The sequence below is a fragment of the Nakaseomyces glabratus genome, chromosome M (assembly GCF_010111755.1).
Source record: "Nakaseomyces glabratus chromosome M, complete sequence".
Lineage (NCBI taxonomy): Eukaryota > Fungi > Ascomycota > Saccharomycetes > Saccharomycetales > Saccharomycetaceae > Nakaseomyces > Nakaseomyces glabratus.
Window position 1 is genome coordinate 654,808 of NC_088963.1, and position 23,006 is coordinate 677,813.

At 39.5% G+C, this 23,006-nt stretch overlaps 10 protein-coding genes across 10 annotated transcripts; 4 read left to right on the top strand and 6 right to left on the bottom strand.

Moving 5' to 3' along the window:
• Positions 1–190: 190 nt before the first annotated feature.
• On the top strand, positions 191–1,144 carry ECM31 (3-methyl-2-oxobutanoate hydroxymethyltransferase; the record flags this gene model as incomplete). The annotated part of the gene is made up of 1 exon (XM_449617.1): positions 191–1,144. One exon carries the CDS (start codon positions 191–193, stop codon positions 1,142–1,144), a length of 954 nt encoding a protein of 317 aa, XP_449617.1.
• A 259-nt stretch (positions 1,145–1,403) lies between these two features.
• Positions 1,404–2,765, bottom strand: EHT1 (medium-chain fatty acid ethyl ester synthase/esterase; the record flags this gene model as incomplete). The annotated part of the gene is made up of 1 exon (XM_449618.1): positions 1,404–2,765. One exon carries the CDS (start codon positions 2,763–2,765, stop codon positions 1,404–1,406), a length of 1,362 nt encoding a protein of 453 aa, XP_449618.1.
• A 914-nt stretch (positions 2,766–3,679) lies between these two features.
• Positions 3,680–6,235, bottom strand: FZO1 (mitofusin; the record flags this gene model as incomplete). The annotated part of the gene is made up of 1 exon (XM_449619.1): positions 3,680–6,235. One exon carries the CDS (start codon positions 6,233–6,235, stop codon positions 3,680–3,682), a length of 2,556 nt encoding a protein of 851 aa, XP_449619.1.
• Positions 6,236–6,922: 687 nt separating this feature from the next.
• DTR1 (Dtr1p) lies at positions 6,923–8,551 on the top strand (the record flags this gene model as incomplete). Its single annotated transcript, XM_449620.1, has 1 exon — positions 6,923–8,551. One exon carries the CDS (start codon positions 6,923–6,925, stop codon positions 8,549–8,551), a length of 1,629 nt encoding a protein of 542 aa, XP_449620.1.
• Positions 8,552–8,996: 445 nt separating this feature from the next.
• Positions 8,997–10,497, bottom strand: RPS6B (40S ribosomal protein eS6; the record flags this gene model as incomplete). Its single annotated transcript, XM_449621.1, has 2 exons — positions 8,997–9,701; positions 10,492–10,497. The coding sequence occupies 2 exons, from the start codon at positions 10,495–10,497 to the stop codon at positions 8,997–8,999; spliced, it is 711 nt and encodes a 236-aa protein (XP_449621.1).
• A 1,783-nt stretch (positions 10,498–12,280) lies between these two features.
• On the bottom strand, positions 12,281–14,260 carry SMP1 (Smp1p; the record flags this gene model as incomplete). The annotated part of the gene is made up of 1 exon (XM_449622.1): positions 12,281–14,260. The coding sequence occupies one exon, from the start codon at positions 14,258–14,260 to the stop codon at positions 12,281–12,283; it is 1,980 nt and encodes a 659-aa protein (XP_449622.1).
• A 1,018-nt stretch (positions 14,261–15,278) lies between these two features.
• Positions 15,279–16,223, top strand: GVI51_M06303 (ceramidase; the record flags this gene model as incomplete). The annotated part of the gene is made up of 1 exon (XM_449623.1): positions 15,279–16,223. One exon carries the CDS (start codon positions 15,279–15,281, stop codon positions 16,221–16,223), a length of 945 nt encoding a protein of 314 aa, XP_449623.1.
• Positions 16,224–16,537: 314 nt separating this feature from the next.
• On the bottom strand, positions 16,538–18,211 carry ELP3 (Elongator subunit ELP3; the record flags this gene model as incomplete). The annotated part of the gene is made up of 1 exon (XM_449624.1): positions 16,538–18,211. The coding sequence occupies one exon, from the start codon at positions 18,209–18,211 to the stop codon at positions 16,538–16,540; it is 1,674 nt and encodes a 557-aa protein (XP_449624.1).
• A 439-nt stretch (positions 18,212–18,650) lies between these two features.
• MBA1 (Mba1p) lies at positions 18,651–19,505 on the bottom strand (the record flags this gene model as incomplete). The annotated part of the gene is made up of 1 exon (XM_449625.1): positions 18,651–19,505. The coding sequence occupies one exon, from the start codon at positions 19,503–19,505 to the stop codon at positions 18,651–18,653; it is 855 nt and encodes a 284-aa protein (XP_449625.1).
• Positions 19,506–19,841: 336 nt separating this feature from the next.
• BRO1 (Bro1p) lies at positions 19,842–22,508 on the top strand (the record flags this gene model as incomplete). Its single annotated transcript, XM_449626.1, has 1 exon — positions 19,842–22,508. One exon carries the CDS (start codon positions 19,842–19,844, stop codon positions 22,506–22,508), a length of 2,667 nt encoding a protein of 888 aa, XP_449626.1.
• Positions 22,509–23,006: the final 498 nt, after the last annotated feature.

Genomic DNA, 23,006 nt, shown 5'->3' on the forward strand with positions numbered 1-23,006 from the left:
TACCAAAATAGCTGGAAATTACAAGGATGAAAGGTAATAATGCCAAACTAAAGGTGACTACTAATTGAACTAAAATTTACTAGGTCGATTAAGATAACTATCTATTGTTCTATCTCATAACATTGATAGTCTATTGAAAAGTTTGTTCTGAGTGGTGGGTTGGTATGATTAACAAAGACAGGTGAAAGTTATGATGATGCTAAATAGATTGAAATGTTTGGGAAAAGGGCCGTTGAGGTTTTATTCAGTTCATTCAGATACGGCAGGAGCTACTAAGACTATTTTGGACTTGCAGCGGAAGTATGTGGAAAGGAAACCACTTACTATGTGTACAGCATATGATTTCATTACTGCAAGTTGGGTTCAGAAAGCGGATACAGATATTCTTTTGATTGGTGATTCCATGGGCATGACTTCCCTAGGGTATGATTCAACTTCATCGTTAACTTTAGATGAATTTAAATATCATGTCAAATCTGTCTGTAGAGCAGAAGGTCCGTCTTTTATTGTCAGTGATATGCCATTCGGAAGTTTTGAAACTAGCATAAGCCAAGGTATTCAAACGGCAATTGATCTAATGAGATCCAGCAGTAAAGTAAAATCAATGAAAATTGAGTCCGGTTCCTGTCATAGTGACCATCATACCTACAAGTTAATTGGCGAACTTTGTTCAAGAGGTATACCTGTGATGGGCCATATAGGTTTAACACCACAGCGACAACACTCATTGGGTGGTTTCAAAGTCCAAGCCAACAAGAGTGTGCAGGAAATACATGATCTTTTGGCATCTGCAAAGAAATTAGAAGAACTTGGATGCTGGGGCATCGTATTGGAATGCATACCTCAGAGAGTGGCTGGATTTATCACGAAAGCATTATCCATACCAACAATTGGTATAGGTGCTGGTAACCAGACTAGTGGCCAAGTCCTTGTTGTATCAGATTTGTTGGGCTTCCTGGATAGCACACCGCCAAAATTTGTAAAAGAATATGACAACTTGGGGCAACGAGCAATTGATAGCATTAAAGCATACAACTCAGACGTTACTACAAAGGCTTTCCCAGAAACTGGAAAACATAATTTCAAAATTAAAGAGGATATATGGAACCAATTCTTGTCGGAAGTAAAAGTTGATAAAACATAATGGTCAGTGGTTGTTCATTTGTACTAGCATTCATATACAGCATATCGTGGTAAAGGTTGTTGTTTTTCATGACCGGGATGACACTTTCTTCATTTACATGTAATAAAAAAAGGCATCGAGTAAAAATGTAAATAATTATTGTATCTATTTATCATGACAATTGATCTTAAAAGTATTTAGAACGTATGTACATAGGCAAATATTACTTGAAGCCTAATATGTGGTGGAATTTTTTGAACCTGAGCTGTGTTTAAAGTGATTACTCGACGTGATCATCAAATACATTGAAGTATTGTGCAATCTCTTTGGTAACCCAAGGCTTCCATTCTAAATCCAAGTATGCAAGATGTCCACCAATGTCGGTTTCACAGTGAACCACGTGTGGATTCTGCTTCATTAAATCGAATGGAACACCTTCAGGGCCAACCACTGGGTCATCTCTAGCATTTATACTTAATAGTGGGATCTTAATGTTTGGCAGTCTGTTTATGGAGCTAGCAGACTTGTAGTAGTCCATTGCACTCTTGAAACCTAAGCAAGGTGCTGTGTAAGTGCTATCGAAATCGGCGATTGTCTTAAACTTGAATGCCTTTTGCAAGTTGGACTTGGTGAAGTTATAATACGATGGGTTTTTGACAGTTGGAGGGTGATCTGGTTCAGTACCTTCTGGGACTTCTAGTTCACCCATATTGACCTTGACCAATCTTACTAAGAATTGTGTAATGTTCGCTGAGAACAAGTTCTTTGACCACCAGTCATTTGAAGTCTTAACAGAAGACATGACCATATCCCAAGGGTTACTTAGAGTACATGCTGCTGACAATGGTGTGTTTTCACCTTCTTCACCTAGATAGTTTGCCAGCATGGTGGCACCGAAGGAGAAACCCACAGCGTATATCTTCTTGTTTGGGTGGTGGTTTCTTACCCTTTGCAAAAATTCACGCGTATCCCCAGTATGGAACGCAGTAAACAAGCTTCTAGTGGTAATCTTAGAACGAGCACAGCCTCTACTGTTCAAAACCGCAACTTGGAATTTACCACCGCCGATTCTAGACAGTTGTTGGGTTAGGGATCTGATAACCGGCTCATGAGAGCCACCAGCCAAGCCATGCAGAACTAGCACCAATGGTCTGTCATCGCTGTGAACTTCTTGCAGTTCATTGTCTCTTAGGTATCTGGTACGTGGTTGCAAGCGCGGCCACCCTTCCGCGTGAGTATCGGCCTCGTCCTGCTTGAATTTCTCAACATCGAACTTCTTCGTGGTCTCGTTCAACTTATACTCATTTTCCCAGTCTTTCATCACGTAGTCCACGGTGCAAACACCTCCATCGGAGAACTTAACTATCTCTCTACCATAGAACACTTGAAACTCGCGGGAATAATCAGCGGATCCAAGGTACATGGTCTGCAAAATACCCGTAAACAGCGCAGGATTCAGCTTAAACTTAGCGTCGTTCTTCAACTCAGGAACATACTTGTTCAAAAACTCTTCGAATTGTAAGGGCTCCTCACCATTCTTCAACTGCAACTTGACAGTACCTTCATCATGCGTAACATGCTTGATAGTACCGTTATAACCCCAATTGAAAGGGTTGATCAATGGCCACGTATTCACCGACATACTGTTAATGCTCAATGTCCTGCGCCAAGGGAAAGACACGATCCTGAATGGCAAAAGGCCCCACTATTTATACTCGCTGCCTCGAGAAACAAAAAACGCTCATTGCATTTGCCAGCAGAGTTTGGCAGAGTTTGGCGTCATTTAGCTCCGCTGGTTCTCACCCCCTCCCCCTTTCTGCGTTGATTCCTCTGTGGTGATCATCACATCTCCCACAGACACAGAACACCCCGCAGCGCTAGTGTCCTCTGGACTCAGAAAAGCTACATTGCGATCTGGCATTGAGGATTCTGTGCGCAGGTTTCTCTGGCAAGTACTGCGACTCAGCCTCTGCTGGCCTTTCTATGCTTACTGCCTGCGGTGATTGTCTGGGTGCATGTGCTGCAGGTAGTCTGTTGACTAAAATTGTAAATACACCACCTGCAATTGTCAGAGAAACAAGCGCAGAGATTTCGTGCTACACAAACGGATCCGTCTGCTTCTTCTTTTTGGCCCTTTCGCTGCGTGTTGTCGTGTAGCCGAGACTACTTTTCGGGATGCATGGTGTGGGATTGGTACGGTACTCTCTGAGCTCGGATTTTAGGAATCTGCATCCGATGCGGGTGTTTCTGTGGTGGGGCCGTGGGCTTTTTCCCTCCCGAATCCCTTTTTTGCCAAGTCCGTAACTCTTTCGTTGGCTGGTATGTATCACGTTCGGGTACATATGACCATAGACTCTGCCTGTGAACCATACCTTGATGGCTATGTTGGCAGGATTGTGAATGGATGTATGCATAATGCAGAACACAACTGTAAGTATAACTCGTTCTGGTATATTTTCTTTTCAGTTTCTCACCATATTTACTACATGGTTTTCTATGTACACAGGTTTTACAGGAATATTATTTTGTATGTTACGTTATCGGTTATGCTCTTACCTAGTCGATATCAAGGTTGATGTTCTGCACAATGGTGAGCTGGGTCTGTGATTTCGCCAGGAGCCTGTTGAAGAACGTCATGGACAGCGCGTTGCTGGCTCTCTTATCTTCGATTTCTCTCTTGATAGCACGCTTCTTCTCGACCACGGCCTCGCAAGAGGTGTATATCTCGCGGATGGGCACCTTCAGCACGACACGCACTTCCCGCGATATTCTCTCCGCGTTCTGGTGCACAAAGTCAAGCTCTTTCAATTTACGCTTGTACTTGCGCAACAGGTTGAGCGGAAGGGCTCTGGGCAGGTCGTGGATCAGGTACGCAACACCTAGCAAAGACGCCAGAATCAACAGGGGACTAGCAATTTTCTTCAGCGAGTTCACAGAGGTCAACCTCAGCCCATTATAGGCTATATTACTCATTAGCTTGCTACCACCAACGGAATAGATGGCCATGGTAGGTAATCTAGATGTGAACAGTAGTGATGGACGAGAAAAGTATTGCACCAAAGGGTACTCTTTCAACCCCAGTATGCCAGGAACCGTCTTTTTGACTACAGCACCAGTTTTATCGGCAGTATTTTGGCTCTCTCCAGATGTCAGAAGTGGAACTGACAAACTCCATCCAATGTAGCTCACAAAGCTGGACCATGATGGTGCAAAGAAATCCATTATCGACATGCGCACGTTGATCTTCTTGCTTACTGTATGAATTCGTTTAGTAAACATGAGGTCGCTTTGGAAAGACCTCTCCTTCATAAATTCATCGCCAAGCTCTTGCTTCCCAAGGGACTCAAGTTCATTTACAGTTTTCTCAGTTTGCATCCTTGCAAATTGCTCGCTACTAATAACATTTGATTTGATCTTGTCCCTAATGCATTGCTCAGTAGAGAAAACAAAGTCGTGTATGCGTGATACACCTTGGTATGAAGGCAGTTCGTCATAAGTCAGTTCTAGAGAGCTATTTATCTGACTCTTTGTAAATTCGTAGCACGAGTAAATGGCATTTTCTGCAATGTGTTCTATTTTCATTGTTAGGTATCCAGTCTTATTTTGAGCTTCATTCAACACCGGTTCTAGCTCTTGAAGTTCCTTATCCAACTGTTTGTCCTCTTCTTCAAATAGCTTCAGGTTTGCTTTCGATATTATTTCAGCATCGGTCAACAACTTGGCAATATAAGTCTTCACAGGTAGCAACTTGGAAAGTGATCTTTTCTTCAAGACAAAGTTTCTTATGGAACTTTGTAAATGGTCAAAATCCGGGTCAGCTGAGTTGTATTCACCTCCATCATCACCTGGATCTGGATCTCCATCTGGTCCATTGCCTGCTCTAGGAGAATTTATGTCAGATTCAGGACTAGAAATAAAATGCACAAACTCATTCGCCCTTTTGTGACTTTCGGGAGAAAGATCTTTAATTTGTTTTAATATTAAATCCTTGCATCTTTGTTTGTCTCTTATCTTATCAAACTTCTTAACAACAAAAAACATGAACTTCTTTTCAGTTGAAGCGAGTGAAATGAATTCTTTAGCGGATAAAGTCAACTGGTTTTCGGCATTTACGACAAATATTACAAGGTCAATCTCTTCTTGTTTTGCCATAACCTCAGCTGTTTGAAGTGAGTCGATATTTAATCCTGGGGAATCCATTAACGAAATATCAACAATACCATTACGTAGCAAGCTCTTCTCTGGGGACACTTTGTCATCTTTAATGTATATCTTGAGTAAAACATATTTGTCATTTCTCTGTACTAATTCTGGTAGAGAGGACAGAGGAAATATGTCATATGTGGTTCGATTATGAATGTCATAAATAGCGGGTACATCTTTGACTGTTGTAGCTAAGCGAAGTGGTATTGCATGGACTTCTTCGAGATTATTGTTATCACGGGATTCTAGAATTTCACAAAAGACATTTGTACATGGTAGTTGATCTTCCGGTAATAATCTTCTCCTCAGCAGAGAGTTACAAAACGCAGATTTTCCGGTATTGACATCGCCTGTAATAAACACCTTTGAGGACATATCATCAAGCCTTATTTTCAATGAGCTTAAATGTTTCTTCGCTACCTGAACTTGCGAATGAAATAATTTAGCCAATGCCGCTTTGTCCAAATTGAAAGATTTGTCATGTTTAACTGTATAAGTACCTTCCAGTTTCAAGTGTGGTTGTAATACATTTAATTTATTCACATCATCTTCTTGGATTAAAAACATGGGTCTCTCTTCATTCTCCTGATCTATCTTATCAAGTAGATCGGAAACATGCGAGATGGCCTTTTGAAGAGTGGCTCTATTGTTATTATATGTCCATTGGCTTAACTGAGCTGAAAGCATGTTCTCGTTTGATGCCCTTCTATGGTGACTAGCAGACAAATCTTGATCCTGTTCATCTAGGATTAATTGGCCATCATTTCTTGAATAAGTGAGTTGAGAAGGTGGTGGTGTGACAAATGAATCATATGAATCGTCATTGTTTAAGCTTTCTAAAATCTCTTTTGCCGGGTCTTCTTCTTCTTCTTTGTTGCCATTCCCCTTGAAATTAATCTGTTTGGACATTATTAGCAGATGAGGCTGTCCAGTATTTATTATCCAAAACCACACACACGTTTGCTAATGTCACCTATTGAGGAAGAAAATGGTTGTAATCTGCTTTGTTGGTCTTAAATAAAGGAAGTAACTAGCAAGCCAAGCACTTAGAATAAATTTATTGGACTTGGTAGCACATAGAAATCATCCCAAAGTGTCATATTAATGCAACTTTCCCATACAAAGTTAAACTGTACAGGGCTATTTAGGGAACTGCCCCGAATTCATTAACTTTCTACTGGCTAATTAACGGTATATCCGATTGAGGTCACATGATCAAAACTTCAAATTATTTAACAATTAGCAAACACAAAGAGGCATGCACAATCAAATAATATTTGAACTTATATAGGCAACTAACGAGTTTATATGGTACAGATATACTACCTTTTCGAGTCATTGTTACAGTTTTGTGGTGGAATTAATTAGTAATGAGCTGAATAGCAAATTTGCGGCAGCAGGGAAAATACACATAAAGGTAGTTTGATTTAAATATGCTGAACTGATCAAAACGTAGATTAAAATTCATATTAATCCAATAGGAGTTGTAAATAAATATATTAGATATTCAGGTATTGCGATAGCCTAGTTTTGAGGAAAGTTTTGATTTTTTTACCATAATTTGTTTAAGATTATTTACCATAATAGCAGTAACGGATGAGCACCTCCAGCAACACTAGCGGTGAGTGTTCGCCCTTTTCCATTACAGACAGTATTGTAGTACAAGCTACAGATGATAATGCTGATAAGATTTTACAAGAGGTGGATTTAAGTGATCCGAATATTGATAAGAACGACACTTTCGAACTAAGACAACAAGTATCAATTAAAGAGAGCCCCCTTTATTATTTAAGAGATATACCATACTCGGCTTACACAAGTTTTCAGGTCTCTCTAATTTTCCTTATTGTCATTTATAATGGCTTCTTAGGACCATTGGCAGGTAACGTCTTTATACCTGCTCTGCCGCTGCTGCAAAAGGAATTTAACGTTTCTGAAACAACCATAAATGCTACGGTATCAGTATTCATGGCAACATTCTCCATCTCACCATTATTTTGGGGTGCCCTCGCAGATAAAGGAGGCAGAAAGATATTATATATTATTTCAATTTCTTTAATGGTCATAATAAATATTCTATTGGCAAGTGTCCCAAAAAAAATAGGATCTTTGATATTCCTAAGAATTATTCAAGCTTTTGCATCAAGTTCCGTAATTTCACTAGGAGCGGGGACAGTGGCTGACTTGACACCACCAAAAGATAGAGGTAAAGCCATGGCATATTTTATGTTGGGTCCCAATTTGGGACCTATTTTGGCGCCTATAATTGCGGGGTTGATATTATTGGATAACAATAACTGGAGATGGTTATTTGGATTCCTTTGTATAGTGAGCGGATTAGGTTTGATAATGGTGATTCTCTTATTACCTGAAACACTGAGATGTATAGTTGGTAATGGAGATCGACAATGGGAGAATTGGAGCCAAAATGAGAATGATATGTCGACACAACCTGTAGACTTCTCATCACCGATTTCAAGGTGGTCATTTGTGTCAGATATTGGATTCCTGAATCCAATAACTCAAGATTCAATTTTTAAAGGTCTTTATCCACACCCACCAAAGTTTTCTGTTTGGACATATCTTCGTATTATGACCTTCCCGCCCGTAATATTAACATCCATCGCGAATGCATTGTTATTTTGCACATACTATAGTATAAGTGTAACATTGTCTCATTTTCTTGCAACTGAATACTCTTATTCTAATCTTAAAATAGGTGCATGTTATGTGTGTCCTGGTGTCTGTATGTTGTTAGGATCACAAATTGGTGGGCATTTATCTGATTCTATGAGAAAGAGTTGGAAGAAAGAGAACTATAATACAGAGTATCCTTTGGAATTCCGTTTAATATTGACTGTTTGCGGAGTTCTGTTAGCAATTGGCGGGTCAATTGGGTACGGCTGGTGTATTCAATTTCACTACCATATCTCGGCGGTACTTGTCTTTGCTGGTCTAATGGCATTCGGACTAACATGGTGCAATAATACAATTATGACATATCTGTCTGAGTTACTCTCCTTAAGAGTATCTAGTGCCATTGCAGTTAGTAGCTTTTTTAGAAATATTGCAGCAGCAATAAGTTCAGCACTAATTGCAAAACTGTGCCAAAAAATGGGTATTGGATTTTGTTTCTTAGGTTTGGGTTTGATTAACCTTGTCTCTTTGTTTTCGATATTGGTATTGATTAATAACAGAAATAAATGGGTTAAAGACAGTTTCTGAAACTTATAATTTCTAAGGGGCCTTCAATGAATTCTAAGTTTAAAATTTAGTGTCAATCTATTGCATTTTTCCTTGCAAGTTTATTAAGGATATATAGAGATCAAATAATTAAAAATTATACATAATTATAATATGGTGATCAAAAAATCAAGTAATACTTCTGAATAACATCTTCAGTTTAGGTTATTTATCAACATTCCGTTACGAACTAGATGTTTTAGATCATTCACTAATGATATGGCACCTATCTTCTTAGTTTTATATGAAGTATATCAGTATTATACTGAAATATATATACTCACGGTCGTGATAGGATTTATGTATAGAAAAGTGGTTGATAATTTAATTGGGATGCTTTAAAGATATTAAGATTATTGAATACTAAGTCAAACAAAAACAAAAATAAATTCTTTCAAGAATTTATTGATATATGTAGACATTTACTTTAAGCCTTCAAAGAAGAAGCTCTTCTCTTTCTGGTTTCAGCCTTTTCAGCCTTTCTCTCAGCCAATCTCTTAGCCAACAATTGAGCGTATTCAGCAGCAGCTTCTCTTTGAGCTTGAGCGTTTCTGACCTTCAAGTTTCTTTGGTATCTCTTTCTTTGCAATCTTTGTGGAGTAACCAATCTTTGGATCTTTGGAGCCTTAGTGTAGGTCTTTTCACCCTTGGTAACTTCTCTTCTGATAACGAAGTCACGGACATCATCTTCCTTAGTCAAACCGAAGAACTTTCTGATGTGGTTAGCTCTCTTTGGACCCAATCTCTTTGGAACAGTAGCATCAGTGACACCTTCTAGTTCTTGTTCACCCTTCTTGACGATGACCAAAGACAAGACAGCCAAATCTGGACCAACAATGGCACCTCTGACAGACTTTCTCTTTCTTTCACCAGAACGTCTTGGTCTGTAACAGGAGTGACCCTTAGCCAACAAAAGCTTAACTCTGGTTGGCAACAAGACACCTTGCTTCATTGGGAAACCTTGCTTGTCGTTACCACCGGTAATCTTGAAGGTGTAACCCTTGAATTCATCACCGACAGCTTCACCTTCGATTTCTTGACCGATTCTCTTGTCGTAGAAGACACGGACACGGTGTTCGTCATCGACTTCGACGGTCTTTTGAGTACCATTAACTGGGTAAGCAATGTTCAACTATTTCAAACAGATGTACTCTTTTACAATTTTCAAACTAAAACTTAATGAAAAACCACTGTCGACCTTAATCCAAATGATAACTTTTTCACATATCATGTATATTCCTGTTAATTCTATAATTATTGGTCAATTCCAAATGAAGTTTTTAATACAATTGTGGTTCGCATTCTTCCTATATTTTCCAAGTCATTAGCGGAAAGGTTCAAGTTTAAGTTTTGTGAAAATAAATAAAAGACAAAAACAAGGATAGTTAGTAATCTAAAAAATTCACTGATTCATGTTGGTGCTTTGTGAATAGCTAGTGATGAGTGAATGGACTGCCGTAGAACAAAATTCTTGAGTGTCAAATCCTCAATATGCAGTAAAATCAATTCTGGTATAAATAACTAGTTCTTATCAGTTGTCCTCGTGCATACAATGTAGATCGCCTATCTCAAATATGGGGAATAATTTCAAAGACATTAGTGTTCTCTTAAATGATCATTCTTTTTTGATTGCTTGTATTCATCACTCTTAATATCACGCATTGCCATAGTTCTCTTTTGATATATTCTCATTCAAATACATTCAGCCAATTTCTTTACACTTAATGCGGTTTCAAAATGTTTCAAGTTTAAATATTCGGTTTTCTTGTATCTGGTTCTTGCAATCCGGTGAATCTTGACATACTCTCGTTACCCAACTTCAATATAGTCCTGGCCTAGCTCCCATTCAGTACTATCACTCATTAGTTTTGTCTATTCGCTACTCTCATTCGCACTATTAATATATCGTCATCGTAACATACCTTCATTGTCGGTCGTCTGGTCTATTTAATGCTCGGCTAACTAAAAATATCAAATAGACTACGACTAAAAGAGACTACTGATAAATCCACATATATGTTATACAATATTAGCTATGGTAATCAGCATGAGCGGCACATACACTCACACTCACACGTTTCGGTCTGACTACGAACGCTCTGGGGCCAATACCACCAGGAGCTACAATGCCGCCTGGCACAAAGCAAAGTGTTTGAACGGGCAAAAGCCTGGGATGGGAAGTTCCAACGTTGGAAGAAAGCACTCTCTGTGGATTATCTGACGCACATAGGGTAGCCCGGTACCACTAACTATCTTGCTCTGGTTCACTCTGTTTCTCTCAGCCCAAGCTAGTCGTTCGATGAGGTTTCTGACAAAATTTGAGATTTTTGTTGTTTTTTTTCAGATTTTCGTTAGTGATTATCTCTGTTGTTCGACGGGCAGATATCTTAGAGAGGACAGGAGCAAGGGGGTTGTTCTGTCTGTGGTGAGCTTAGCCAGGTGTGGGGGGGACATCGTACCTACCTCCTAATTGAGCCTGGATGGAAACGCTAGGCTCGGTGACTTGAGTTCCGGTGCTTGGGGTGTTGACAGCTAGAAGGAAAATCATGTGACTCCAGGCAGAGTGGTTGACCAGATTGCTCAGAAAGCTACAATTCAGGTGTGTTGGAAGTGCTGACAGTCAAGAGTATAAGTCACCCAGGTGGTGGCAGATGGTAAGTAGCTGTTTTCTGTAGGTCTACTTCTGAAAATAACCACAAATCCTGATGTATAATACTTACCTAAATAGGAAACTTCTCAAACTGTCCAAGAGAAAATGAGTTTACAAAGTGTTGGTGTATGGGTTTGAAGATTTTTCCATTTTAGGAAATGGTGAGACTGTTAGCAGTCATAAGCAAGCCGTTTGCTGTGAAAATTATGATCTTCTCCTGTTGTAAGAAGCTACCCTAATTTTCTCGAGAAGCTTATCGTGTTGGAGGTTTCAAATACGCCATGCAATGCGGGCGCCAGCACAATCACGGCAGTAAAGGTATAGTATTTTCTGTTTGAAAATAACTTTTTGTATTCCGTTGCTGTTGGTTGGTCATAATCACTATGATACCTCTATTTTGAAATAATGTAATGTATGTGTTTTGTGTAATCATAATAATGTAGATAAATATATATTAGTGAGCTAAGGAATGTGAAGGATGTTAGTGAGGTACTAACATTAATACTACAGTTAATTTCAGGATACGATTGTATTGTAAATGCAAAAAAAAAATTAATGTGAGAAAATTAATAAAAAGGGAAACAAATGCAAGTAATTTTGAAATAAATTGAAATAATAGTCTTCTCTAGAAGATATTTTGAATGTATTGCGAAAACATTAAATCTTTAAAATGGGGCAGGTAAGTAAAATATCTACTACCCCCCATCATTTGGTACTGGTACAATATGTACAGTAACATCTCAAATTCAATTATAACTATAATGGAATGTGAAACAACAGGAAAAGGAACGAAAGAAAATAAAAAAATTCAAAAGCAGATGGTTATGTTTAACAGGAATTGAATGTGTGCCACAAAATTTAGTTTTAGGTTTTACTATGAATGGGAACGAAATTCGATCAAAAAGAAATATAATAATCTTAAATTGTATGCAAATAACTGTTAATCACAAAAATATAAAATATTTTTGAGCCATGCAATTTTGAGTAAATCAATGTGTTTAGGAACATCAGTAACATTTGTAATAGCAAATTGAACGGCTAAACAAGTTAATGAAAAGATTTCATTTTGAAGCCTGGTAACTTTCATTTGTATCATTGTTATTGAACTGGAAAATTTTACCTGGATAAGGGGTATGTAGGTGTGGAAGATACGGACTTAATTCTGAACCAGAAATTTTTGAAGGGTTTCCTCCATTAATACTTTGGTTGTTGCTGTTGCTGTTAGTGTTGTTACCGTTGTTGTTGTTGTTGTTGTTACTATTATTGCTACTGTTTCCGTATCCTGTACCCACAAAAGGATAATTAGCCAAAGGTGGGAATCCGAATATATTACCAGATTTTGGGCCGGCACTGTTCAAGAAATTCTGTCCGCTAAAATTCGTACCTGTCGCAGACAAATTCCAATCTGGAAATAGCATTGTAGAAGTATTTGGAGAGTTAGTACTACCCAAGAAATCCGGTCCCATTTTCAGTGGCTGCGAACTTGATTCAGGACCTATAGGGGTTGTGGCAGGCATAATGTTACGGTTCATTGCCATACTTGTATTCTCACTTCTGGTTTCTTGACCTACATCATCTTGACCCTCAACATCATCATTTTCATCTCCTTGGTTATTACTAAACATATTAGGCTTGTCATTCTTATGAAGCTTTCCAGAGTCGGCCCCTGAGGAGTAGAATGCTCCAAACAACTGTCTTTGTGAAGCAGTATTTCCATTTGCAGTATTAGGTGTGCTAACTTCTCCATTCATGTTTAGTGAGGTTGATAAAGAAGAGCCACTATTAGTTGTTGCTGCACCTTTATATAAGGGCACTCTATTTGGATTCATTTGTTGCAATGGTGTTATCAGGTACTGGTTTGTTGGTGATCCAGCGATGTTATTGCTACCTCCGGCACTGTTATTGCCTTTCATTGAGCCGAAGAACGGAGGCCTAAATTGATTCTTAATGTTCTTATCGTTGCCATATGAAAATGTGAGTTTTGAATTACCGTTTTCACTGTCAATAATGTTTTCATTCTTGAAATAGCTACCTTCATGCTTTACGTTAGGTGAAACACGGAAGTTAGAACCCTGGAAGGGTGTCCTTATGATATGTTTAGGTAGGTCATTCTCGGCGCTGTTGGAGGCATGTTGGTTTGAGTAATTTCTAACACCGTTTGCTGCATTAGTGTTATCTATGGGAATATTAAGTTTTAGTATTGGTTTTAGTTTTTTGGAAGTGGACCCATTGGTTGATGATCTACCCATGTTAAAATTAGTTGCTGGTCTCATATAGTTTGAATGTGATGATTCTCTATTTAAAGAGCCGGGAGGTGAATTCACTATGAATTTTGGAGCTGCTTTTTCCAGTTGCTCATTGGTCTGTGTAACCTTTTCGGTTGATATGTCACCTACAAATGGGAAGCTTCTGGTTCTTGTCAGTTTCAAGTCTGAATCACGTTCGTGAGAGTCAAAAGCCAGACTACCGAGTTTCACATTGCTATCCATTTGTGGTAGCAATGAGTTTCCGGTACTGTGATGCCTTGCGTGAGTCAGCTTTCTCAACTTGACCGCGGCGTTATTTAGGTCGTCATCCACACCGTTTCCTTCTTCGTCCTTGATCTGGCGTTTCTTGTTCGTTTCTGAGCTGGCATTCACAGTAGAGTTGTCTGGGGCACCCACTGAAGCTCTTCTAATCTGGTTCAAGTCCACACTCTTGGTCTTGGCCAGCCTACGACCACGTTTCAGGTGTCTTGTGCCTTGGTACTTCACCGTAGGCGTCTTCTTGTACCCGTCACCGTAAGCAGAAGGCTCGGTCTTTATATGAAGCAGGCCCATCCCGTTCTGATCCGTGTAGTACCGCAGGAGCTCGTCCATCTCGACACTGCTGAACTCGTAGAACGTCCCGTTGGCACCCAGCACCACCACCGCCACATCCACATTGCACAGCACGCTCAGCTCATGTGCCTTCTTAAATATACCCGCTTTACGCTTCAAGAAGGTTATGCCTCTAGTCTTCGAGTCCGTAATCGGCTCGATCTCTATCTTCCTGCGCCCCATTACTTAATTTTTTGGTCTTGTTTGATTAGAAGTTTATCTATGTTTTATATTAAAGAAAACGCTCTCTGTTTTGTGTTCTTTCTAATCTCTGTGACTTTGTTTAACTCACCCACTATAGGTTTTATAGAATACAAGTACCATAAGAAAATTTTATGTTTAAAAATAGATTGAACAGTTGTGACAATTACATACACATACTGGCGATGGCTTTCCCTTCTCCCCCCCCCTCAACCCAAAGAGTAGATCATCCGATGTGCATTTACTTTTGCAAAGAACGAAGGTCCATTGCCAGTGTTCGGATTACGTCATTTCGTGCGAGTATCTGTGTGATTCCTGATTCTAATCCCCACTACGTCATATTCATACAGACGTACACACAGACGTACACACAGACGTACACACAGACGTACATGCATTCACACTTTGGGATCAATCGACGCATCGCACTGAACTTTGAAAATGCTTCCTCCCCCCCCCACCGGGAGACTTCTATTTTTGTATTCGAGATTTTTCCTATTTGGGAACATGTGTGCACCACCAAACCCCTTTAGCTCGTCATATAACACGTACAGTCATGCCACCTGTTAACATCGGTGATCAAACCCCCGTGAGTGTGTGTGCGTATATACGTACAACAGTAACTCCTATCCCCCCTCTCCTTTGTCCTGTCTGACACTTGTCTCGGTATTTGCGGAGTTTGTCTAAGCCCAGGGGTAGGCTTTTCATAAGCTGTACCTGCACCTGCACTCTGTACTCTCATACAGCATAGAACATACTACATACAACTTAGACCTTAGAACTTACAATTAATACCTAATCTTTACGAATGGTTCTGAAAACCCTTTTACGACTCATTAGGATTGTGAAGATCTTCATTACACATAGCACATGAGGGAATTTTACATAATAGTGGCCCATTGTTAAATTTACTCAAAAAAAAAAGGATATATATTGGCAAGGTTCTCGATCCAATAGCATACATTGTATATAGATATACCCTTAAAGGTAAATAAGTAAAATGATTCGTTGGGAATATCCGCAAGCGCAGGATGGTTACTGGGGGGAGATAACCTCCACTATAGACTGGTGCGAGGAGAACTACGTGGTCTCGCACTATGTAGCAGAATGGTCTAACACTTTCACAAACTCCATTTTCATCAGCACCGCCCTGTACACAATCTACTGCACGCGACGTAACAAGCTCGAGTTGAGGTTCTTGCTCATAGGGCTCGCGTACTGCCTCGTGGGTGTCGGGTCCTGGCTGTTTCACATGACGTTGAAATACCACTTCCAGTTGCTCGACGAGTTGCCCATGATATACGCCATGTGTGTGCCGTGCTGGTCCCTGATCACAGAACTGATCGCGACCTTCACGGGCCCCACCAAGAACAAGCACAGCAATGGCAAAACCAATACTTTGTCCAGTGTGAAGCAGGTGGTCATCGCATCCTTGATCCTGTTGACTGCATCAACGGTCACTGTGGTGTACCTGATAGTCAAGAACGCCACCATTCACCAGGCTTTCTTCGGGTGCCTGATCGGCGTGGTGGCATTCTCCTCGGCCTACATGGTAATGACTTTCGTCAAGGACCCCCAACACAAGAAAAACTTGCACAACAGCATGATGATGGGCGCCATATTCTTCATGTCGGGTTACGCAGTATGGCTAATGGATATCCACTTGTGTAAGCTGTGGAGGTTCATTAGGCGCGAGTACCTGCTGCTGCCCCTGGGCTTGCTCCTGGAGCTGCACGGATGGTGGCACGTCCTCACGGGACTCGGCATCTACTACTACATCGTATGCCTGCAATACCTAAGACTGATCACCACTGATCGCTTACAGCATTACAAACTCATCTGGAGATGGGGCCTTCTACCGGAATTGGTCCCCGCCGACTATAACATCGGCACCCCATACTCTCTCACATTCAGAGGCCCACGTGAGAAAGCTAAGCCGGAGTGAAGCCGATTGCCCTTGGTACACTATCGATACCAGCGAACGAGATATAGACAACCAACCTCTTGTGATTAGAATGCCTCCCCCAATAAGGACTTTTGGCATTGAAGTGAAGCGTATAGAGAAGAGATGACTCAGTATGAGGTTGCATTAATTTAATGTATATAAATAACTTATTTCTCGAAAACTAATATAACGATAAACAATAATTGTCATTAAAATAAATAACTCTTGTACCCTCTTGCAGAGCCCATAAATCAGAAACGAGTGATCACCTACCTTTGTGTTTTGCCTCCCATATCATAACTGTCCGGTGGTATTTAAATTTTCTTAGACATGTATGGACCGTCCAACTCGTAACCTAGCTTGGCATAGTAATTTCTTACACCAACACCTGAAATAACAGATATCTTACTGGATCCATGCTCTTCCTTGGCAATTCTCTCTGCTTCTTCCATCAACAACGTACCAAACCCTTGATGTTGGAATTTCTTAGGGTCTCTGGAATGCAGTGGCACCACACTACCATAGACGTGAAGTTCTCTGACAATAGATGTCCTCTGACTTGTGAACTCCTTTCTGTATGTGTACTTCTTAGATGCTTTACGGAGTCTTAGTAGACCAATCAGAATGTCCTGCTTTGGATCTTCGTAAGATAGGAAAGTTTCCCAGCCACCATTGGCATAGTAGTCTCTTCTAATTAACTCAACTTGATCGGGTTGGACCTTGTGATGCACTTCTTGAATACCAACTTCTCTCGTCCTCACGTCTCTGGAGGTGACACCTAAATCCTTCATTCTGGCTAATGCCAATTCTCTTAGATTACCATTGTCCACACCTGATGTAACCAGCGGCATAGGAATATCTCTTTGAACACGATAAATTCTTGTCCAAGGTGGAACCATCGCCATGATACGGGCCACCAAATCTACTAAAGCGTTGGCATTGTATGACTTATATCTGCCGGTTTTCCATAGTTCGTACAGACCTGTACCTCTGATGACTAATGTTGGATAAATCTTCAAACCGTCTGTTCTAAAGGCTGGATTCTCAAAATACTCTTTGAATTGCTGTAGATCTCTTTCCATTCCCACGTTTGGCAGATCAGGCATCATGTGAGAAACAACTTTATAACCAGCATCCTTGGCAATGGCAAACGTTTCCGTCACTGCCTTCACAGTATGGCCTCTGTTTGTATCACGAGCCACATCTTCATATAGCGACTGGACACCGATTTCCAGTCTTGTACAACCATACTTCAACATATCATCCAGGTGGGTCTCTGTACAATAATCTGGTCTTGTTTCGATTGTAATACCGACACACTTTGTCAAACTCTGTTGAGAATATCTTATAGCTTCATCTATGTCATTACCATTATAGCCGGACAAGGCATTGTGTAACTTCACTATAAAGTCCTCCCTGTAATCCTTTGGCAAAGACATGAAAGTACCACCCATAACCACATATTCGACTTTGTCAATAGAGTGACCTAATTGCTTCAACTGTTCAACTCTACCACGAGCCTGCTCGTAAGGATCATAACGAGCCCTGATGGCTCTCATTGATGTTGGCTCATAACCTGTATATGATTGTGTTGAATATTCAAAATCCGAATCCGGACCACCAGGACAATAGACACAGATGTTACCGGTATATGCAATGTGAGGACAACGATGAGGCTTACACATAACTGCAACAACAGCTATACCTGAAGCAGTCCTCACTGGTTTGGCCTTCAACTTAGGCAATAAATATTTCTTATATTGATCTGGAATGGAGTTGATGATATCCGTCAATCTAGGCTGTTGCTTTAGCTTATACTTCTTGGAATACTTGGTAATAAGACCATTCAGATTAATCTCTCTAGTGGTACCTGAGGTCAGAGAGTTGGTCAGCTCTAATGTAATATCAGTACAACATTGCAAAAATCTCTCCTTCTCTGGAGCAAGCTTCTGCTTATTGGTCTTGGGACCCTTTCCGTGACGACCCATTTATAAATATTGGTATTCAACTGTGTCTGTGTGGTATTTGTAAAGAGAATGGAACCTATCTAGTATACGGGTTCCTATTACTATACTTTCTATACTTGTTTGCAATGCTCATCTCATCGCAAAATCCATAACTTTTTCAAAATTTTTTTTTTCATTCTAAGGGCATAGTACTACAAGTTCTACGCTACTTTCTGAGAAAACCGGTAGTTATATATCATCAGGGCCCAATATGGCAGAGCGATGAGATTAACAACTGATAGAAATTAGTAATCATCACTTTAGTAGTGTTATTATTTATTTACAGAATGCATCCTTAAGTGAATGGCAATGTAATTATAGAGTGTTGGTAATGACTTCAATATTTACAGTGATACATGTCTATGCGTCTTTCTCCAATTGAATTATTTGAATATTTCATTTTTTTTGGATTTTAGTCACATTAATTAGTTATCTGTGGGTTTTCTGAAGAAGATGGTACTCTGTAGATATCTCCACACTCTTTCATTCTTCTAACAGCTTTCTCAGTGTTGTCATCGTAGTTTTTAGGTAATTTAGCATCGGGTTTGGATTCAAACACTGATCCCATTAAGATAAGGTCATTTGTGGTGGCGTCACAAAGGAACACCATGTAGTCAACAACATCTCTATCCAATTTCTCCACTTTATTATTAGTCTTGTTCAGTTTTACCAGTCTTTGTTTGGTGTTGAACCTGTACAACAGTTGAATATGTTCTAGTGGTCTTCCAGGGATCATCATTGGTTGTATTGATATCAGTTTTGGCACATCATTGAACTTCAATAGTTGCCAATCTAGTTTTACATTATCTGGTATTTGCTTGGAGCGCGCATTCAATGCTTCTTCCACCCAGACAGATACTTCGGGTTTCAATTTCTCAACGGATTTGCTGGCAAAATTGGCATTTACCTGGACGTACGTTTCAATGGCTTTATTCTTCCACAGTAAAAACGCAGGTTTGATACCGGTTTGAAATCTAAAGATACCTATCTGAACAGTGTTTAAACCGAGCATATATATCCTTCTAATAACGTTGTCAAACCATAGTTTGGGGCTTGTTATCACACTGGGCAAACGGCTCAGCGAAGCTGGCACGTACAGTTCTGAAGCGACGCCCAGATGTCTAGGGTTAAAATCCTGGATCTTCTTAGTGTCTTGTTTCTGCTCAGCTTCATCCAATAACTTGACACCGCTGCTAAACAACCTTGTATTATAAACATTTGCCAATCGGCTGACTCCCACACGCCTTACTACAACACCCCTATAGCCAACAATCATTTTCTAGTTCTAGTTCAACACTAACAGATGAACACAGATCACTTCCTGTAGCCTGTCTTGTACTCTATTTGTGATAGTAATCCCATTTAGTTATTGATAGCTTGAACCACTTTTGAGCTTTTTCTTCGTTTTCGAGCCTTTTCAAACCTCGGAAGGAGAGAAGGCATTTAAAGGGAAAAAGGACTAGCTCAGCCTATAGAGTCCCTTTAAATCTACAATTTGCTAGATCAGAACTCAGGTTAAATAAAGTACTTCCGAGTTTCAATTTGCAGCTATATTGTCATTTTGAACTCTGATTAGTTACATCAGGTATAGAGCAAACTTCTCGGTAAAAGGATGAAGCCATCAGTGATTGGTTTGAAGTGTAAGGATACCGATAAGGTAGATTGGAAGCGGGGATTGTCTAGTTATTTGAAGAGGATTTATGGTTCGAGACAGTGGAAGGAGTTCTATGATGAGCAACTATGTGTGGAGATGGACCATGTGCGCAACAATGCTAATGGCGAGTTAGGGGCAGTCACATTGGTGGAACAGAACTACAAGTATTATGCTTACTTGGAACAGTTATATTTGAGATTGGGAAACAATATTGGTCAGTTTAAGCTGGAGTTTACGTGGTATGACGCTGAGTATGGTCTTGTTTCAAGTCCTACAAAGCATACCCAAAAAACATTGGTGTTCGAAAAATCATGTACGTTGTACAATTTGGGTGTAGCGTTAACAGAAGTGGCAAATGAGAAAATTAATGAGGATTTTAAAACCGCCATGGTACATATGGCAAAGGCCATGGAATGTTTTAGGTATCTCTCTGAAAATTTCTTTAATTCCCCCTCAGCAGATCTTCAAACTGAAAACACCAAATTCCTTTCAGATTTGTCACATGCTGAAGCTCAGGAGATGTTCTTGATCAATGCGATCAATAACGGAACATCTGAGAAACAAGCTTCTCTAATTAGTAAACTTGCATACTCCGGGTCAAATCTATATGAGAATTGTTGGGAGTTTTTAAGAACAGAGGAAGGTGGGTTAACACCTTATGGTGAGGCAAGATGGAACAGTATCGTCTCCGGTAAACACCATTTTTTTCGCTCGTTGGCTGCCTATTATAATGCATTAGCACTAGAGCAAAATAACAAATACGGTGAAGCAATAGCGTTTTTGAAATTGGCTACTCAATGTCTGTCTTCCTCACTTCCATATAAATATGCTCTGAATGATAATTTTGATTTTGATGGCTTTGGTGAAACAATAAAGGATAAAACCAAGCAATTAATAAAGGATAACGATTATATTTTCCACGATAGTATACCCCAATCAGTATCGTTGTCTTCAATTAAAGCATTAGATGCCATAAAAGCACCTAAATGGGAAGAACAACTCAAACCGTTCATGGAAGCTATCGCACACAAATGTGAAAAGTTATATAGAGGAATTGTGCCAATGGAGGTATTTGAAAAGGAGAGTATATACTCTGAGAAAAAGGCTTCTATGCTCAGGCAGTGTATCAATGATTCAGAAACGGCAGACATGGAGTATTCTTCATTCATTGAGTTCACTCATTTGCCAAATCTACTTAGCGACCTCAAGAGAAGGTATAAGAGTCAGAATTTTTCAGGTACCACAGATCCTCAAGGTGACATGATGAGAGATCAAATACAATCTTGGATTAAAAGCATTAGTCAAAGTAAGTATAAAGATCCTGATGAACAATTGAAATTAATAAGTTCAAAAAAACAAGAAATTTTAACGCTACTAGCAGGTTTGCCCTCAGAACAAAAGGAAAATGTGGTCAAACTCAAAATGGCACTTGTTGAAGCTGCTGCTTCAGATGAAAAATTATTTTCACTAGTTCAGCCGTATGCAGCTCAATTAAGACTTCTGAAACAACCTGATGAACTATGGAAAATATTCAATATGTTTTCAATTGATGAATCTAATAAACAGAGTCTCTTAGATATTGATGATAGCAAGAATCAAGAAATTCTAGCAAAAATATCTGATATTGAGCAAATGGCAGAAGATTTGAGACTTCTAAAGGAAGAAAGAGGGCGTACACTCAAGGAACTAAAGAGTCAAACTAATGATGATGATATTACCAATACTTTACTGGTTAACTCAAAGGCGGAAAGTGAAGAGCTAGAAGTCATCTTTAAGAAGGAGCTAGACAAATTTAAACCTTTGACTACGAGGATTGAGGCAACCATATTTAAACAGGAATCTGTTGTTAATGAAGTCAAGAATGAGCTTGATAATGTTTTCAGTCTTTCTGGCTTAGAAAATAAGACATCAGAAGAGGAAGAGAAACAGAAGAAGAGGAAGGAATTCTTCATGCAAATTGAAGAGGCGGCTACAAAGTTTTTAATTTTTAATAATGATTTGCCAAAGGGTCTCGAGTTTTATGATTCGCTTTTGAAAATGAGTAAAGACCTAGCAGTATCTGTAAAAGTCCAAAATAATGCTAGTGGAAGTGACAATAATAGCAACAATGGGTATGTAAGTGGGAATGTTATTCCACCATCACTACCACCGCAGCCAAGAAACGTAGGTTCCAGCATTGATTCGCAATTTCAGTCCATGAATCTAGGAAGTGTACCTACGCCACAACGTTTTCCTCAACCGCCAGCTCCTAATTCTCGACCAATCGTTTCTATGGAAAATTATACCTCTCAGTTCTCTGTGCCACCTGCACATGGTGATTTACCGCCTGCTTACAATCAGGTTCCGCTGGTTCCAACAAGAAACTATGACCAGCCCCATGGTTCAGGGAATTATCCAGGAAATGTCTCAAGCCAACATCCAGTTTCATCTTCTCCAATACCTGGAGCTTATGATCAAGTGCCAATGGTCCCTCCAAAGCAACCGCCTGCAGAAGGTAGAAGTCAGATATCCAGACAAGAACAAATGGAAAGAGAAGAACGTGAATTACAAAGAGATCCTACAGCATTTTATAAGAAATCTTCGGTCTTTGATGAAAGTTTGTATTCAAGATATAGTGGTAAATAAACTAGTTACTATAAATATTGATGAAAATGATTTTCTGTTGTTAATTTGGTAAAACAATTTACCGTCTTCAATGAATCCTCGTAGTGCATTTAAGTCAATAGTTGATAACTTAAACATAAAATGAATAATTTTAAGAAGTGGATAAAATTACCAATCTCCTTACATAATTATATGCATTGTCAAGATAGGTGTACTGACCACCACAAAACAAGGCTTTGAGATCTCTCAGTAACAATGCAAGTCATATAAAAAATGAGCCAGCATCATGCTGCTAATTCCTTATCAGTTCATAGTAAATGCGGTATTTTGATAATAATACGTTACCTTGTTTTATAACTAACCGATCTTATTCTTGGAAGTCATAAATTGTGGTAACTCTGTATTTGAATTTTATAATACTGATGTGCTATCCAGGTCATTCACCAGAGCCCATGTTTTGTTCAAATCGCATACCACGAATATTTAGGCGGCTACCAGAATTTTAACGTTTTCAATCTC